Below are 19,709 nucleotides of genomic sequence, written 5' to 3'. Positions count from 1 at the left end.
ATGAGTCTCAGAGGTTTAGTCAACCTACTGCTGAAATACTACCTGTAATAATACCTGTGGTCAGGTGCATACTTCCTGTTTTCATACCCCCTTTTTCTAGAACTTGAAGTTGACCTGTGACTAATTGAACTGATTGGACATAGTTTTGTCAGACACACAACTGAAGTGTATGTAAGATCCCAAAGTTCACACGTAGAGGAGGGAAAAGGTGTAAAACCATTTTAGGATGAACCTGGGTCTGAACATTTTTATAAATGAGGTTTCAGTTTTTTTTCAATTTATATAATTTTTATACATGTGCAACTGCCCATTAAAACTTAGCACAAAAATTGGAAGATAGCAACAGTAGAACCTGTGAAGGCTGAAAGAGGTGAGACAATCCAGCATCAAGCAGGTTTGAACTTGTTCTTTGTAAAAATTAATAATTTAATAAAAACATTTGCTTGGTATTGCCAGGTGTACGCAAAGTTTCATTTGTATAACGAAGGCTAAAATACAGACTTAGGAACAGGTTCAGAATCAAGTCTGGCTCATTACTTACTGTGGTGCATCCAGAGGGTTCATCATGAGTTAAAAATTAACAGAGCTATAAACCGTAGCAAACAAAAGCCCCCTGCAGTTCATAATGTTACTTTAAACCTAGTTTTCAAGGCATCTGCATTACAAACAGCAAAGACATAAATGAAAACGACCCATTTATTTAAAAAGTATACTGGAAAGTATACATCATGCTTTAATACAAAAATATTCCAAATACTGTACACCGATGGTCAACACTGTGCAAAACGTAAAATAAAATGTACAACTCCAGTTAACAAGGAGAAAGCTGAGAACAAAAGACACATTTCTAAAAAATGCAAATACTCATTTAGAATGAGGTTTAACCTGGAGTTCAATCACTGATCACAGATCAGATGCTCTGATCAGAGTTGATAAACCTCCGCTTAATATGAAATGTAAAACAAGCACAGTAAACAAAAGTTCTTTTTACAGTTTGATGACATAATGTGATTTTTTCATTAAGATGTAATAAACATGCATCAGGTTGGAACCATACACAGTTAAGTACAAAACACTGAAATGTTACTTAAAGGTTTAATTTACTGAACAGAATCCAACTGAGACAAATGCACATTTCATAGTTATACTTACACATACAGGCTGATACTAAGGTTAATTAGCTGGAATGTCCTAAAGGCTTCTTAAAACAACGTTAGAAATATAAAAAGTGTTTCCTGTTTTGATCCCGTCAGACATGAATACATGGCTGTAAGATGAGACTGATCTTCTCATGTTCAAGTTCTTCCGTCCACATTCACTTCCACATACAGACTGATCCACATTCATTTCCTCAGCTATTCCAGCAGCAACAAGTGTTTTTAATTAGTCTTTTGTTTAAAATCCAGGGAGTTGGTCTTTTTCCTTATTTAATTTGTAGGAGCTTCATCTTGTTTCCTAATAAGCGAACAAAACAATTAGCTGCTGAATATTAACCTTTCAAAGTAAAATGCTAATACAACAGCACTTACCCAGTCCTTTAAGAAATTTGTTCACGCCACTTGGCTCCGGCTCAGGGTATGATTCCAGATACTCAGCCACCCTGGTTTCAAACAGACCTGAATGAGAGGGAGGGGAAAGTGTTGAAGTTTATTGACCTGGTTTTTGCATGTGTAGAATTACACGTTGTTTCTGAGATGTCCTCCTTTTAGGTCATATGCCGGGTTTAATAACATTAAATTAAACACTACATTTAATAGATTGTGTTCAAATGCATAACTTCATTACTCCAACTCTGTAATCTTGTTAGGCTGATATTTAAATGTTATATTCTAGGTTCTTCACAAACATCACAGGAGTCTCTAGGCTTAAAAGTAGAATGGTCTGATTCATGATGGATTATTTTTTGGCATCTTCGCCTTTTTACTTTTGAATTTTGTTGTCTGCATAGCTTAGGCAACAAAGAAACTGAATGTCAAACAAACCATTACTATTTCATGCTAAAAGATTAATCCTATTACTGGTTTGAAGAACAAAACCCATGAATGTTTTTACCTTTATAATAATAAATTATATTATGTTATACTTATTATGTTGTCAGCTCAATGTCTTGACTCCAGTTTTGCCTATTTAAAACTATCACTGTATAATAATGGAAACAGAAGATTAGAAGAGAGATTAAGACAACAAACTGTCTCTTACCTCTGCCTCTTCCCTTCCGTAGCTCTTTGTCCTGAATAAAACCTGCAAACATCTGGGTGTCCATGAAAAGCTGCAGGAACTGGCGGACTCCACGAGAGGGGTGAGCTTTGCGGAAGTTGTCTCTCTGGAGCTCTCTGCTGCCATTGGAGGATTCGACCATGTGGAAAGGATAGTGACCCACTAGTTCTACAAAGAACCGCACAAAGCCCTCTGACACCAAGGAGCTCAGGTCAGCCTGCTGGCCTAGACAGGTCACATTTTGGATGAAGACAAAAAGGGTAAATATATTATCCAAAGGAGACACAATAATAACACTACTGATTTCAGATCTACATGTATTATTTTCAACAGCTACTACTACAGATAACAAATCCTGGTATATGTTTGTGATTTTTCAACCTGGTCTTAATGTAATATTAAGGTTCCTATGAGGAACTGAGGTGTACAGTCCTTGAACTGTGCACTATAAAGTACAGCTGAGGCTCATACAAAAATCAAGTATTCAAGGCATTTTAGAAACAATATGTTACACAGTCCCCATGGACATTAGTTTGGTAGACTGATTTAAAAAAAAAAAAAAAGCAAAAACATTTTTACTAGATCACAACTTGATCCAGACCACCTCAATCTGCCGAGGTGGTCTGGATAACTAGAGAAACAGCTGGAGAGTCGCACATTATTATTATTATTATTATTATATGTATATTATATTATGTGTGTCCCAAAACCACAAATACTATTGATTAATAGCAATTAAATCTACAAAGACAAACTTTAAAGAATGCAGACTTGCTTTAGTTTAGTGGCACTTCATTTGAGCCTCAGCTGGACTCTGGAGTGCATTTGGCCCCAGTTTTACAGTTTAGTCACGTTCGGAATGAAACGCATCGCAGATATTGTGGAAAACATATTGTGACCTAGACCTGTTATTATGTGCATATCAGCACCTTAATATTAAGAGCAGCTTGAAAAATGCCAAACAAATCCTTTAAAGCCCTGTGCTTGCATTATATTCCTTCAAGTGAAACTTTATAATGTAAAAAATATTTTATTATAAAAACAAAACTGTAATTTATGAATATCTGAATATAAAGTTTCTATAGTTTTTTTTTTTTTTTTAACTAGTTTTGTCTAGTTGTGAAACAGTTAAAGAATTTGCTAAACTTTGTTTAATCACAGATTCAGTAAACTGATCAGAAGAAAGATGAAAAACAGGACCCACAAATATTCTTTTCCACAAGAATAAAAAGCTCCTTCAGCTGTTGATGTGGAGAGCTACGTTTGGACCAAACTACTTTCTCCAACATCTGGACAGGCAGGGAACCTATGCCAGGACGTTGTTTGTTCACTTCAACTCAACTTTTAACACAATCTCCTCCACACCAAACCTTCCAAGCTGCCTGTGCCTGAGACTCTCTGTGGAACATCCACATCCTGACAGACAGGAGGCAGAACGTAAGGCTGGGAAAGGATACTTTCGTCCTTCTGATTGTCAGCACAGGAGTAAGGCTGCATGCTCTCCTCTCTCCTCTACTGTCGGCACACTAAACACAGGCACTGGATTCATCCAGGGTGGACATAAGTGTATGCAGACAGGAAGAGGCACAAGCTATAACACAGACACAACAGTGTCACACTTGTTGAGTCATTTTAAGTTCTTTGGCACCACCATGTGACACTATGAGACATTAACAAGAACTCCATGATGCTCCAAAGCTCAACCTGCCACAGGAACTGTTGATCCAGTTCTACTCTGCTATTGCCAAGTCCATCCTCACAACAACTTCGCCCTCTGGTACAGTGCAGCAACCAAAAGGGACACTGAGGCTAAAGCACATAATCCACTAAGTTGAGAAGATCATTGGTTGCAAACCTCCCCCTCATTTATCAGCTGCACTCTTCTGGGTCCATCATCTCTGAACCATCACACTTTGGTCACTCAGTCTTTAAACTGCTTCCCTCTGGAAAAAGACTGAACCAAACCAAACCACTGCATGCCACATTCACTGTTTACTCCCACTCTTATTTCACTTACATACTTGTTACATTCCCAACATTGAAATTGCACCATTACTTTTAAACATCTGGTGCATTTTTAATTTTTTATTCTTGTATGTTGAATGTGGGAAAATATCACTGGTACACATTCTTTGTGTGCTTGCGTAGTTGGGTAATAAAACTGATTATGAAATACAGTATGTAACAAACATATGGCTCCCTGTTGTTTGCCACAGATGTGTTATACTAACCTCCACATCTGTCTCCAGCCTCCTGTCTCAGGATATCTTCCCTCTCCTCCAGGATCTGCTGCAGTGCTGCCTGCAGTTTACTGGGCAGGATGCAGTCTTCATCACCCAGCTGTCAGACATCACAGGAAAAGTCAACAGCAGTCACATATTTACATTTAGTCATTTGATAGATGCTTTTATCCAAAGTGACTTACAAGTGAGATACAAGGTAGGGTAAGCGTAAGGAGGCCTATCACACAAAGCCATTCATGAATGGTGTGTTATACTTTGTCAGAATATGCATCCGTCTTATTTTGCCTCAGTGGAAAAGCTCAAAAATACTCATGTATGAGTTTCTGACTCACTAAATGGTCAGTTTTCCATGCACTGATGCACATTATCTGTCTCAATGAATTCACAAATGTCAAATTAAGTGTGCAAAAAAACAAAAGGCTACTGCTCTTTGAGGGTGCATTTAGAAAATAAATATGTCTTAGAACAAAGGGTGTAGCTGTCTAAATACCACACCCTCAGACTACACTTCATGATACATGCTAACAGGGGACGCTACCAGCAATATTATAATTATTTGTGTAAAAGGCATTTTTGAATAGCAAGTTGTTGTTGCTGCTTGTTGCAGGTTGTAGTTAAAATTAAATATCAAATCAGAATCCACAGTAAAAGATTATTGACTGACAAACCTGAATGTCTGAATCAGCTACAAAACAACCTCATGCTTGCATCATGATGATTTTCTTCCATCCTACATAGTTTAATCTCTGCACTGCTTCTCTGTGTAACATCATTGTGCTTATGTGTGACCCTTAACATAACCTGCTGCAACTGACAAGTGTAGGCAAAGTCATCCTAACCACTAGGACCACACCTGTTATTCCCATTACAAACCTGAATGACAAACTTGTCTGCACACAGATCCACTATGAGCACCTGAGGAGACAGAAGAAAGGGTGACAGTTACTGGCTGTAAGAGTTTATTATTTCGCAACGAGAGCTATACAGCCTACGCAAGATGTTTTACAAGCTACTGTATATGCTACTGTGGAAGTCTTAATGATTCTGGATTCATTTGCAGTGAAACAGAAAACATGACACTAAAACCAATACACAAAAAGGACTACAAAGTGGAGAGTGCTTTTGAAATCTTAACAGGATCCAGACTGACCTCCTCAATGGGCAACTCCAGCAGCTCTGGCAGGCAGGGTACCAGCACCCCAATGAGAAAAGGGGTGGGGGAGCAGCTGATGTCCAACATGCTGGCTGGTAACACGGGCACAAATGTGTGCTGCCACGTGAACGGGTACAGCAGTGCCAGTACTGCATGGCCACATCGAGACAATACACTGCAGTCAAGAGGGGAAGAGAGAAAAGCTGTTTCTCACACAGATCATATGACACAAGGATATCAATCATAGATCCCTGAAAATAAATGTCACACTACTAAACACTAGTACTTCTACTACTGTGTGTGTGTGTTTTAAAGAACTCCAGATATCCAGATATGACACAGATACTCTCGGTACAGTACCGAGAGTATGCCACTACAGTTTCCTGTGACACTTTAGTCAATTGCCTACACGCTCTTAAATACCACTTCCTTTAAATTGTTCAATTTCTACTGATCTGAGAAAGCTTATTTTTCAACTTGGCTGAGTCAAGAACTTCGAGACAATTACTACACACAGTAGCCACAAAGTTTTACACACAGTAAAAAGGTTATTTAGAGAAATATGAGTAATTGGGGAACAAGTTTACTTGCACTTAAGAAACCTGGTTATTGTCTTAAGGTTATCTGCGTATACATGTAGCAGAGAATTAATTCATATCACCTGGACTCTAGACATATTTTGGAAGCATGGTTCACAGTCGTGCTGTTTTTTTTGTAGTGCGTGTGTGTGTGTGTGTGTGTGAGAGAGTGACAAAAAGGCAGAGACACAACAGAGCTCTTTGTCAAAACACAAACTGCCTGAACTTGGGATGGATTTGATTTAAAAATGAGACGACATTGCTCCGTGCAACGATCTCTCATTTGATCCATCTGCTCTGCAGCCTTTTTGTCATGCACATGTGCTCTTGTAAAAAGCTGATTAGAAACCTGGTTACATGTGGTTACATGTATACATAACAAAGAAATCTGTGTTATACAGAAGAAATCTACCTGGGGAAATCAGTTTTTTCTAATCCTCTAACCCAATTGCAGAAACCAGGTCTCTCATTTACATGACAGGTAATAAATCAGCTTACTCAGGAAAGCAGACTTTAACTTGGTTACTTGAGTGCATGTGAACACACTGAGTGTATCGTAAATAATATTGGGCTGTACAAATAAATGTGACTTGACTTGCCACTGGGACTCTGCCACAGCTTGAACCAGCAGATTAAAGCCAAAGTACATACAGATAATACAGGCTCTGGGCCTGTGACACAATGAAGCATTAACTATGGCTGGCATTCGTCATTTTTCTTAAGCTGTCTAGCTTTATTATTTTCACTTTGCTATATCAGATGCTTACGTGACCCTAGAGTGTTTTGTGTGTCATCCCAGTCGTACCTGAGTTTATCAGCGATGAAGATGACCCTCCTTTCAAGCAGAAGGGAGGCAAACACCTGCAGGAGCTTCCCGACACTGAGACATTGCAGAAGACTGTCAAAGTCCACATGCTCTAATCTGGAGTCCACAGGTCGACACAAAGTCAGTACCTAGCAAAGCAACATGAGCATATGTCACTGTCATTTAGAGAGTCTGCCTGGAAACGTTCACGCTGAGCAAAAACAGACTTTTACATACATCCACATAAATTTTGTTTAAGACACTCGGCAGGTGGAGAAAAGATTTCAGAACTGTATAAGCCACCTTAGAAGAAAGTAGTGATTCTCTGAGTATTTATAGGAAGGATCATTATTTCATTTAATTAGGATCTGTAAACAGTAATGACTATTACTGATTACTGTTGACTGTTACGACAGTATAGACTGTAACCGTCCCAACATGAACCCTTCAAAGCTGAAACAGCTTATCCCTGTTTCCACAAGCAACCTCCCATTCTGTGTCACAGTCTGCAGAAAGGAGTGGTTAGGAGGAACAAAACTACTAATTAACATTTCCTCTTTTGCTCTCAGGGTTACCTCGTTCCCAGAGCCAGGGAGGAAGCTCTTAATGGTGACTGTGCGTCCTGGAGCTGGAAATGGGGCCTCCATCACGCTACGCATAAAAGGGTAAACCAGCGCTGGGGAAATCTCCCTGCGTCTCTCAACCTCCTCCAGAATCTGGACACACAGTCAGACAAATCACTGCATGTCCTGAGGAACTAACATTGATTAAAGCCTAAACATTAGGGAAGAGGCAGCTCTGCACACACATGCACTTTTCCTTCTGGCTTTATTCACACTTACTGTTTGTAATTTTTACTTGGCCAACTGCAAAATGGGTGGGCCACAGCTACATGTATTCAGCTTCTCCTTTTAATACACACCCAGTGAATGCTTAAGATTATCTTCCAGTGTAGCCTCATTCCATACCAGTACATACAATGAGTTTCAAGAAAGTACCTTTCACACACTTCCAAGAGGATTGGAACTGAATCTTAGTAAATCCAGCTCCTTTCATGTCTCTATAAAAACGTTGGTAAAGTTACTTTACCTTTGCAAACAGGTCGAAACAGCCCAGCTTGCTGACAATACAGTGCACCTCAGGAAGCCTCTTCCCCTTTCCACTGGGCTTAAAGACAAACATAATATCATATGTCACAAAGCAGGTAACAAGAGAGATATCTATGACACCGCAAAGTATTCTAATGTATTGTATCTGAATAGTGTCTAATCATGCCCATGATGATCCAAATGTTGTGTGTCACCACATAAAACACTTAAATTCATTTTAGTGGACATCTTAGCAAAGAATACAAAGAATTTAAGGGTCTACAGTTTAAACTCAATACGTGTTTATGACAACAGCAATAAGCTTATCTACAAACAAAACAAACAGGTTTTGACCAAGCCCAAGCTGCACAGCATAGCAAATGCAGCTCAACAGTTACAGAGTGCTTAATAAGACAACCACAACATGTTCAGAAATAAACCCAAACAAAACAGAACAGGAAGATATAAATCATAAACTAAAAAGTGGACCTAAAGGATCTAAAGCAGCTCTACTTGTGAGGCGAAAGAAAGGGGGAACAAGAACAAAACGATGAAATTCTTTTTGCTCTCTGTCATTGATTCAGAAGTGGTATGGTCTGTGATTCACATGTACTGATTCACATCTCCTTAGAGATGTTGAGTAAGCAGATGGCGGGCTGCCATGTCATCACACACACACACACACACACACACACACACACACACACACACACACACACACACACACACACACACACACACACACACACACACACACACACACACACACACACACACACACAAACAAACACATGAGCCCTTAAGTCAGTGATTCAGATGCAAATGTTTAACTTATCCACACTCACCAGGATCTTACGGCAATAACAAAACCACCGGCTGCCGTCTTCTCCAGTCAGGACAAAGGAGAAGGTCTCGCTACAATAATAAGATCAACACACGGGGGAAGATATGACATTTAGATAAAATCCAGTGTTTAAAACTGAGAAACCAGACTGAAAACAATCTCTAGGCAACTGAGCATGGAGACAGTAAGTAGATCAATAGGTTGTCTTCCGTTGATTAACACTACAGATAACGTGTTTTTTTTTTTTAATTGTTGTTCAGGGAGGTGGGTTATTGCCTTGAGATCATAACACACTTAACAACAATGAACCAAAATCAAGTATGAATAAAAGAATATGCAATGCGCCTTAGTGCTCAAAGATTTAATTAGATCAGATGAAACTTTAATTATCCCTGTGGGGACTTTGGATTGTTCCAGTACCAATCTGTGGGTTACAGCTGACAGCTGAGAATATAAATAGGAAGATGGAAAAAGGCCGTCTTAAACATAATACAAATGAAAAGGATAATGCTGAAACTTACAGTACAGCACAAACACGTACGTCATGTAGAAATAGACAATATGTTAGAAAACATGGAAGGTATGCATTAAAACAAAAACAGAAAAAGCTGATACTAAGGAAATTAATGGAAGATGAAAGAAAGAATATTTAGCTGACCTTGGCATGTGTGCAGTAGGCCTCCAGTCCTGAGAGTCTGGAAAGCAGAACTTGGGAATGACCCTGAGCTGATCCTCAGCCTCTCTGGACAGACGGGAGGACTTCTCGAACTGAAAGGAGGGACACCAGTTCAGTATAGCAGAATATATGCCATCACGGACATAGGTGAAGTGAATTATCATTTAATTGGAATATAATGCAATTGTATAGAATCTCTACTATTTTCCTTAAGCACCTCTAAATAATGTACCAATACACACAGGAACAACAACTGTCTTTCACAAGCGCTCCAAACTCACATAATCACCTTTCAAAAGATCCCTAACTATGCACAATAAGAATCATCTTCATTTAATTCTGCCAAACAAGATTAAAATTTGGACGTCACATGGGATCCCGCTAATTGAAAGTGCAGTTAGTAAAACAGAGATGAGGACAGTAGAGGTGGTTTGACTACAAAGGCTCTTTCTAACCATTTTGGGGAACTGTTGTGTAATTTCTGGGGAGTAGCTGTTTCCTGATGAGCCTTTTCTCAGCGACACCACTACGAAGATCTGGAAAAGCTGCTGCTGCTGCAGCTGGATCAGGTCTCTCTCCAGGGTGCGGTAGCCTGGTCGACGTTTCAGTGTAGACTGAATGTAAACTGATCTCCTGGAGCCTGCTGGGGCCACACAATGAAATTATATGGTAATAGGTAACAACGAAGCAATAAAAGGCATTTTAACCATCAATATTGAATTTGATTGTGAAGTTAAATAAGCACGTGATATCTGAGCCCACACATTTAAACACATTTCCCATAAGACTAAATATTGCTTGGACATACTTCTGTTTCCTGAGGAGGCTAAACGGAAATTACAAATATGACTTTAACTAGTCTGAACAAGTACCTACAACTTACACTAAACACCTGCAAATCTAGAGGTTTAACAGCTTTAACTACGAGTCTATTTTACAGATGTAGATTCATATAAAAAAATTAAATTCTTAGTGATTACATAAGGTAGTTACAACTGGCTCCACCCGCACCAGCTACTTTACTTGAGTACTGAGTTTATGTACAACTGACACTTTATATTTAGTGCTACGCAGTAAATAGTAGAATGTGATGTAATGTATGTATTTAAGGCCCAAATTAACAAGAATATGCAACAGAGAAAATTAGAGAGAGGAAACCCCTAGCCTCTCTGAAGACCAGACTTAACATAAAAGGGACATTACAGATGGTTTAACTTTCATTAATACCTTTGGTGTTGTCCTCGGGGTCACTTTCTGTCCCACTGGTCTCCTCTGCTGATATGAATTAGAGTAGGGGAGAGATTAGGGAAAAGCAGAAGAATGAAAATGACTTGAGAAGGCATAATCAGATGCAGACAGTCAGTCTTTGTTTTATAATCAGTGGCTTTGCCTTCTGCAGCTGGCCTTGTGTCTACCATCAAAAGCTGGGTATTTCCACCAAGAGGCTAAACTTAATCTTATTGACATGTTGATGTGTGTGTATGTGTCTTACCGCGTGCTGACACTCCCTGGTTTTTTGCCCTCTTCCTCCCTCGCTTGTCGTCAAAGATGGTTTCAATCTTGTTAACATACTGTGTTGTACAACACATAGGTACTTGTCAGCACCATAATTTCACATCCATTATATAATCATGATTACAGGGAACTGTGATAACAGCCTCTAAGTACATAATTGTATTCTATATTTTCTGCATTTTTAACCCTTACATTCCGGTGTTCTTCTGCTAAGGCCAAGAAAGAATATTTGTCAAGACTATTTGACAGTGTACTACTCAGGAAGCGCAGGCTTATCTTGAAGAGGACACACAGAGGACTGTCAGCAAACTTGTGTGACAGTGTAGAAAAAGAAACCAAAATGTCTCCACTGAGATAATGGCACTGTCAGTAAGTCGGAAAACATAGAATGAGGCATTATGAGCCTGTGACAATTTTCATAGTTTTAACATCTTTGTCAAAGTGTCAACGTGTTTACGTCCAACTGGCTAACTAATGTTAAGCTTTATTCTTACTCTTAAACTATACAATCTCAACTCTTGATATATCAATGTACTGTTGTAGAGGAGTGAGGAACAAACAAATTAGCAAAGTCATTTTGTTCAAATACCATCCAAGAATAAACCTGACTGGCATTTGTTAAACCTGTGGACAGGGACAGCACAAGTATTAGGTGTTTTATTACTGTACCTTATTGTTAAAGTTCCTCCCTGTCCACCCTCTTCCCACTGCCATGGATCGTAAGTTCAAATACATGTGTCCTGTCTGAACTGTCATGAAGTGGTTGTTGCGCTACAACTATCTTTTTTGCGTACTCTCCTTCCTGCTCAACAAGTCACCACCCCTTATGTTCTTTCCAACACAACACAACACAGTACAGTTGTGGACGAAGGTGTACATACCACTCTACACTCTACAGAGCTTTAAATCTTTTATTTGAAGTGCTTTTTTGCTGAAGCAGAGTAGTTGTATTTGTAATTGTAAAAACAAAAGTACATATACACACACTTGTTACTTCAGTGGTATATGTAAACTTTAGTTCGCAACTGTACGATTGTACATCTCAGGCTCCACTATCATTTACCTGAGGTGTTTTTTGAATGCTTGTGCGCCGGGGTGTAGCTGGTTTGGACGAATCTGCAAGAGTTGAGGATCTGGAGGCTGCTAAGGCTTGCAGCCCCTTCCTCTCCACTTTGCCAGCATATCCTTGCAACGTTTGGGGCTTAGGTGGCAGCTGGAAAACAGGAACTGAGGAGTTATCACTTAGTTTTACATAATTACATGGTATGATACTACAGTTCTGCTTCCCTTACGATCTCAGGTTGTGCTGTGATCACCCCTTAATACATTCGTAAAGATATAATGACAAATAAATCTGTACTGTGACAAGGAGCCATATATGGAATATCTTCCATTACCTTTGGGACTTGAGGCCTTAAAATTGGCAAACACATGGTTGATAGTTTAACATCTTCATAGGGGCTGTCTCTGGCCGTATCACCTAAGAGAGGACAGAGAGATGTGAAAGATTAGACCTGCTGCCTGAATGTTTTTTTAGAGTGTATATAGTGACGTGTAACATACAATAGTAAGTAAGCATTTGGCTGTTTTGAGTTGTTTTTATACTGAGGCCTATGACACACATAAATAAGCTACTGTAATTCATGTTGCAGGCATGATGTGACACGTGTACTCTTTGGATAATCCTGATTCCCTCACTTTACAAGTCCTATGACGTCTAGTTGACTCTTTAACGGGCTCTGTTCAATTTTAATGAATAAAAGGCTTTAAATAGGACATTTACAGCAATAGGAGTTTACATGTCAGTCTACATGACTTCCTGTGTTTGTGTTTTTAACAAGATCACTATAAAATTCAAAGATTTGAAAGAAATGACACCCAGATATTCACTGTAATAATCAAGAGCTCTAGAAGTTAATTAATAGTTTTTGTTCTTGCTTTTAAATGACAATGGAAATTTAACTCACAGACTATGTCCTCATAAATATTATCGTCAGAGTAGGCATGGTAAAGGCCTGAGTCCCTGGGTTCGCCTCCTGAAGGATCTTGCTTCACCGTGAGACGTGCTGCATCCTCATACTCAAAGGACTTCCTGTGCCAGCAAGGGAAAGGAAAGCAGTGAAAAAGAGGGGCCTGGCTGCTGTCCCAAAGATAGCTACCCTACTTTTTTTACTCTATTGTCTTATGTTTAGCCCACATTTCAGCACAACATTTCTGATGATGATATCAAACACTTTTCTGCAACACAGCAGAAACTGTCATGAAAGGAAATGACTGAGCATTTGGTATACAAGAAGAACATGGAGAGTGTGACAGAACCAAGATAAGAAATAGCAGTTGGTACTATTCCAACTGGGTTACTGTGCAGCTTCCCTTCTCTGATAACTTTCAAACAGAAGATGCAGCTATTGTCTTGACTAAGTTTTAGTTAGTTGTTATTTTTATTTTGTTGTTTGTAAGTTAGTTTCATGTTGTGCTTGATTTTAGTAGCTTCCGATGAGTCATGCTGAGAGTAATGTAATGCCTAACCCAGTGGAAGTATTTCATAATGCACAAGAATGAATGACACGAGGTCCTCTGGAGCTGTCCTACTGTGTCCAAATATAACAGACTATTAACAGCATAATTAGAAGTTTGGAAGTATTGTACAGTATTTAAGAGCACAGTTATTATAATAACACTAGTAAAAGCAGGTAACTTTAATGTAGCTATGAAACACTCCGATGTAATTGGATAATTTCCCCCTCATTTCCCCAGGATTCTATTTTATTCGTTACGGTCAAGACATCAACATTAACTGCAGTAATGCAAAATACAAAGAGACGTTTCTGTAACTGAACCAGACTTAATTAATACAGCAGAGGTAAACAAAATAATAAACTGGTAGATGAGTGTACATATACAATGTCTCCTGGTACAATGTGTTACATGTGCTACATGTGTCATGCGGTAAGGTTAGCAAACAGATTTAGCAGTGTCATGGCCACTGCAATATCTATGTGAGGTTTGTTTACATGAGTCACCATAAACTACTGGTCATACCAGTCTAGGAAAGGCTGTATAACCTCTGAGTGTGCTGAACTTAGAAAGGTTTTTGTTTTGTTGCACACTTATTTAACAGGAAACATAATAATATATTTTTAATACAAATAAACTTGATTGCAAAGTTTACACAGACTTGCTTTAGACAAGGTTACAAAGTTATGTCTTATTTTATTTAGCCTTTAGTGAATGAGACAGAGTGTGTGTATGCATGCCTTCAGATGATGACCCTGGACCCCTGGCTGCTGAGGAACTAGGCCACATCCAGACAATAGAGAACAATAGTAACAGATGTCATGTGACATCACAACTGGACCCCAGCCAGCAATTAGACTGAGTACCCTCCCCAAAACTGCCCTAAAAACATTCAAAAGCAGAGAGCAAGCAGAGAAGAATTGCAATGTGTATTTGCACAGTTCCCAACATTCAGCAGCAGTATTTTCTTCAACAACATACGGTAATTCGGACGAAGGAAAGCAAGAAATTCCACCTCTTTATATTTTTTCTTAATCTGGGACTGCTAAAACAATTTTAGAGGTCATAAAAAACTTTGAGACTTATTTTATCTGTACTCTGCTTAACTTAGAAGAACTTACCTGTTCTTTTTATGCCTCGAAAGCGCATCAGTCTTTGCCACCGGACATGGAGGAGGTGGGAAGCTAGGGGGGTGGGCTACCCTCCTGCTCCTCACAATGGAGTGATTGTTATGAGATCTACTGTCCCATTGCTCTGTGTGCCTCGTGTTTTTGCTGCTGGGTCCCCGATATTTAAATGTCCGCTGAGGTTTGGGAGGAGGCTGACCTTCACCAGAAGACTCCCTGCCTTTCTCCCAGAGCAGTCTGTCCCCCTCAAGCTTACGCCAGAAACCCCGTGAAGTGTAGAAGTTCCCAGCAGGCATGTCTTCATGGTCATCATTTGATAGAGGTAGAGGTTTAGAAGGTACTTCACCACCCACAATGTGATCTATTCTTTGGTCACCATTGGCAGTGGAGCTTTGTTTAGCAGTGTTAGTCTCCACTATGGGAGATGCAAATATTTGTGCAACAAGTGGTTTATTTCCTGGGGATGTGGTTGAAAATTCTGTGGAATATTTCTGCAAAGGTTCTGACTTCCTACTGATTATGCCATGTGCAGCTTGTGTGGGGGATTCCCATAAATCTAAGCTCTTAGGTTTTGAGAGGTTGCCTTTTGTGTGAATCCCTCCTCTCAATCCGTCATTGGAGCATCCTTTGCCTAAGAGATCCTCAGATAGAGTTCGGGATACAGGAGGGTGTGCTTTCACCCCAGCATCCTGACCGCTGCCTTGCTGACTGCGACCTTCCCACTGTGAGATCTTCTCCCTGATGTTAATACCTTGCTCATGCAAAGGGGGCCTCCCCGATTGCACACCCTGCCAGGCCACTGAGGTCCCTTTCTGCAGGCGATCAATCTCACCACCCCCTCGCCGGCCCTGCTCCAGCCTCAGAGCCAGCATGTTAAGAGGGGGCAAGTGTGAGCTCACCCTCAGTTCTCCATAAGTGAATGCATCAGGGATTTCCTCACAAAGATGGACAGAAAAATCTGCTATTAATAAATCCAGAAATGGTCGGCAGAAACAGGAGCACCACGGTGTTTATGGCTGTAACTGTCTGTATCTGTCTCTGTGCTAGCAGAGTGTCATTTTCCCCCCAGTTTCAGCCTAAAAAGGAGACAAAACACAAACATTTCTTATCAATCATTCAGCATTTACAAACGTGGTTAGACAACAAAATGCAGGCAGGGTCAGAAGGATCTTGAGATAAATCCAAAAGGATAGAGTAACTTTTGAAACGGCACACATCTTAAAGTTGTCTACAAGGTGTAGGGTTAGACAGAGAAGAGGTCAGGAAGGATGTGCTCCTGTCAAGGTCAGTTTCTAGTCATAAAAAGGGAATCAGAGTAACAGGGTTATTGCTGAGCTGAAGTGAATTCACAGACATTTTGAGAATTTGTATTGGGAAACACATTTAAACCACACCTATCTATGCAGTGGAATAAAAGCTGGTTGAGCCATTTTTCAGAGGCAAGGTAAAAACTATACACAGATTAACTAAGGTCTCTGAGCCGTATGCATGATACTGTATAAATCTTTAATCTAAAGTCTTGTTCTACCTAATCGCTGCTATCAAACACTGACCGACTTGATTAAATTAAGTTAAATTCTACAGCGGCATCCAGCATGACTCATATTCGCTTTGTCAACATGAACGTAGTCACTGTGTGCTCTTGTTCAGCAGCTCCTGGCTTGCTGGAACCAAACCATTTGGACACGTTGCACATCAGGACTGAGGCTGAGAAGAATCTGGAGAAGGAGAGACATGGTAAAATTCCACTGCACAGCTCATGATCCTAATAACTCTATGAGCTGCATTCCTACAGAGCTGAATAAGGGGGGCACTGGGGAATAAATGTAACTAGAGACAGTTGGTCAGTCAGTCCTGCAAGTGACGCTTTTGTTTGGTTTGACCTAAATCAAATGTGTACAAATATCTGTGGGAATTATGCTCAATCATTGCCAGACCATGCAATGACAATGCAACTCCCAAACTCACCCACTAGCATTATTTGTCTGTGTGCGGTATGTTGTACAGGAAGGCATGAGTTTTCCTGAGCTGCAGGAAGAAGGATCAGCAGACTGTCCATAATTATGGTGCAGAGAGATTTGCACCAAGTTGAAACCACTGATTTAAGTTATGTTTAGATGAACTATATTCAACCTCAGTGAAGACAATTCAAACATTCACTTTGAAATACAGTAAATTCAAAAAAGTGTTCAGTATTTAAGTCAACATTTGCAAACATATCTAAAACTGTCAACTCCGCCTTTTCTACAGTACAGTTAAAAACATATGTTACTGCAAGTGACGCAAACTGTGAAGTGTTGTGATGTCAAGTAACTAAGCCAGGAGAGTCACAGTGAACTCCATCAAGATTTCTAAGGATATCAGCTATGGAGGAATGACATTTTTAGTGAAATTCACTGAATCATGCATGTAGAAACCAGACACACAAGACATGAAGTACACTGTCATCACGTGGCGGCTAAATTAAACCTAATTATACATACAAAACTACCACAAAACGCCCTCCAAACAATGCGTGACATGACACAACATGTTGTAGGTGAGGTACACGATAGCAGTTAGCTATCAAAAGTGACAGTTGAAGCTACAATTGTGTGTGTTGAAAATGTGGGTTTGCTAAAGGCCAACATAAAAGGAATAAAAGGACACACCAAGATAAACCATAAATATATGACTGATGTATCACCAGTTACCAGAACAGCTTCTGTGTCTCTAGTCATTCATTTTTACAGCTCTGGTGAACTAGACACGGCAAGATCCATCATTTACTGTAATTTGTTGTTGGAGGTTGTGGGAATCACTCAGCTGGAAATGGTTTCTAATTCTATCATAAACTAAGACGGCTAGGTTTTCATTTATTTTGAGCCTAGCACAAAATAAACGAAAACATAAATGTTGCTCTAAGTGTGGATTTGACCTTTGGGTCTGAGAGAAGTAGTGGAATATACACCTCGGATGTTTCAGCTGTAATATAGTTATTCATTAACTGAATAAGAAGCAGATCATTTCAATGTCACTGCTGGTATTACTGCTACAATAAAATACACATTTTAATTGTAATTCCTTTTTTTAAATACTACATAAAACATAAATTAAGCCCATTATAATCCAGCACTCTCATTACAAACTACTCTGTAATTCGGCAGTTTACAGTTTAGTTAGGTAGTTGTTTTACAGTGCTCTCTTCCAGCCACAACAGCTAAATGTTTACTTTAAACTGTTTAAGAGCGACAACAGCTAAGGTTAAAGTAACCTTAGCTAGGTTAGGCTAATGTTACGGGTTGTCTATGAAAGTTAGCTAATATTGGTCAAAAACACCGTTTAGTTCAGTGGGTGTATGCCGAATTAAGCAACTCAAATTGTTGGTACAGAAACAAGTTTAGTGCTTCTGTTAAAGTTTGTTTCTTACAAAAATAATTTAAACTATTAATATTTTGAATGTAGTTTGGCGTTGACTTGTCACTGATTTTAGACGTTAACATTACCAGAATAACATGTACACAAACATGTGCTATTGTGACTTACCCGTGGTAGTTTATAATGACGTGGAAAATTCATGTTCTTTCCTCATGATCCTGCAGATAAAATGAAAAACACAACTAACTAACTAACTAACTAACTAACTAACTAAAATCCGAGTCCGCTCTCACGCATCGTTCAGTTTGGAGAAGTTAGCAGTGTGGAAGTAAATGCTAACGACAGTCCAGCCATACAGTCAGTTGGTGCTAGAAAATAGACTTTACAGGGCACAAAAACGTATCTTGTTCTCTAACATCATCAACAAAGAAAGTAGAGTGGCCACAGAGCAGAGATTAGAGCAAAGAGGAGCACTCCTCGTCCTCTTTTTCGGGACAATTAGCGTCAAGTCAGCCGGAAAATATGACTTCCGGTGTGACCCTCCAAAATAAAACCCTTTATTGCCAAGTACACAATTCTTCCAAGTTAAAATTCTCAGATTCCAAAATTTTAAGACTATTTATTTGCATAATAATCTTTATATTTACATGTTCAGACACATTTATAACTTTTTCTAGTCTTATATACATATTTCAAATCAGGTGGATTTTCTTTTAGCTCAATGCACTTTCATCAAAAGTTGCACTTAATGCAGTATTAATGTGTGAGCCTTATAAAGTGACTGTACTCTGGCTCCTGTCAAGGTCAGTTTCTAGTCATAAAAAGGGAATCAGAGTAACAGCTGCTTTTTGCTTCCTCCTGCTGCTCCAAAGAACAAAATTTAAAAAATCACACTGAGAAGTTTTAAATAAAATGTGTTGTTTATGCAAAGATGTCTGTCAGCAAGCTGAAGTTAATTCACATTTACATTTTGAGAATTTGTATCGGGAAACACGTTTAAACCCCACCTATCTATGCAGTGGAATAAAAGCTGGTTGAGCCATTTTTCAGTGTCGAGGTAAAAACTATACACAGATTAACTAAGGCCTCTGAGCCGTATGCATGATACTGTATAAATCTTTAATCTAAAGTCTTGTTCTACCTAATCGCTGCTATCAAACAGTCTTATAAAGTGACTGTAACAAGGCAAAAAGTGGAAAGTAATCAAGGATTCTTATTTTAAATGTTATTAAAAGGAGGGCAGGAAGAAGAAAATTCCATTGTAATGTACAAATATTATCAGAAATTTAGGAATTACTATATTACAAAATTACTAATTGCCATCTATTTTCTTGTCAAGACATGAACATTTTCATCTTATTTTTAGACACATGATCGTAGAGAAATACCAAATAACTGTGATTTTATTAATTTGCCACAGTTTACTGCATAAGTCGCTCGACTCCCGGTTACACTCCGGTGTTTCTGTCGAGCTTGACGCGTCTGTAACTGTGAGAAAGTTTCGTTGAATCCTGTCGATCCAGCGGAGGAGACGTCATCATCAAGTCCTGCAGCTGTCAACGATGAATAAATACTGTTGTCTTCACGTG

At 39.2% G+C, this 19,709-nt stretch overlaps 1 protein-coding gene across 4 annotated transcripts; it reads right to left on the bottom strand.

Moving 5' to 3' along the window:
- Positions 1–695: 695 nt before the first annotated feature.
- On the bottom strand, positions 696–18,641 carry dennd2c (DENN/MADD domain containing 2C). Of its 4 annotated transcripts, none has more exons than XM_026368002.1 (19): positions 18,289–18,641; positions 14,758–15,839; positions 13,087–13,211; positions 12,517–12,599; positions 12,183–12,332; positions 11,097–11,175; positions 10,832–10,879; positions 10,060–10,247; positions 9,587–9,696; positions 8,930–8,999; positions 8,086–8,163; positions 7,572–7,712; positions 6,997–7,145; positions 5,611–5,788; positions 5,334–5,375; positions 4,449–4,557; positions 2,200–2,442; positions 1,530–1,616; positions 696–1,455 (listed from the first exon to the last, which is right to left on the bottom strand). In XM_026368002.1, exons 2-19 carry the CDS (start codon positions 15,633–15,635, stop codon positions 1,424–1,426), a joined length of 2,790 nt encoding a protein of 929 aa, XP_026223787.1. In that variant the 5' UTR covers positions 15,636–15,839; positions 18,289–18,641; the 3' UTR covers positions 696–1,423. The 4 variants fall into 4 exon arrangements, with proteins under 4 accessions (XP_026223787.1, XP_026223789.1, XP_026223788.1 ...); XM_026368004.1 differs by having other exon boundaries at positions 10,060–10,244; XM_026368003.1 differs by having other exon boundaries at positions 10,832–10,876.
- Positions 18,642–19,709: the final 1,068 nt, after the last annotated feature.

Source organism: Anabas testudineus, chromosome 7 (assembly GCF_900324465.2).
Source record: "Anabas testudineus chromosome 7, fAnaTes1.2, whole genome shotgun sequence".
Lineage (NCBI taxonomy): Eukaryota > Metazoa > Chordata > Actinopteri > Anabantiformes > Anabantidae > Anabas > Anabas testudineus.
The sequence above is the reverse complement of the archived record's forward strand: the minus strand, read 5'-3'. Positions and strand labels throughout refer to the sequence as shown.

Bases quoted from the DNA above. Each gene is read 5' to 3' on its own strand.
- dennd2c (XM_026368002.1), bottom strand. From the start codon at position 15,635: ATGCTGGCTCTGAGGCTGGAGCAGGGCCGGCGAGGGGGTGGTGAGATT. The intron at 5,376-5,610 runs GTCAGTCTGGAT...CTGTCTCCTCAG, and splicing joins TGGAGTTGCCCATTGAGGAG to GTGCTCATAGTGGATCTGTG. The intron at 2,443-4,448 runs GTTAGTATAACA...TGACCTGTCTAG, and splicing joins GGCTGGAGACAGATGTGGAG to GCCAGCAGGCTGACCTGAGC.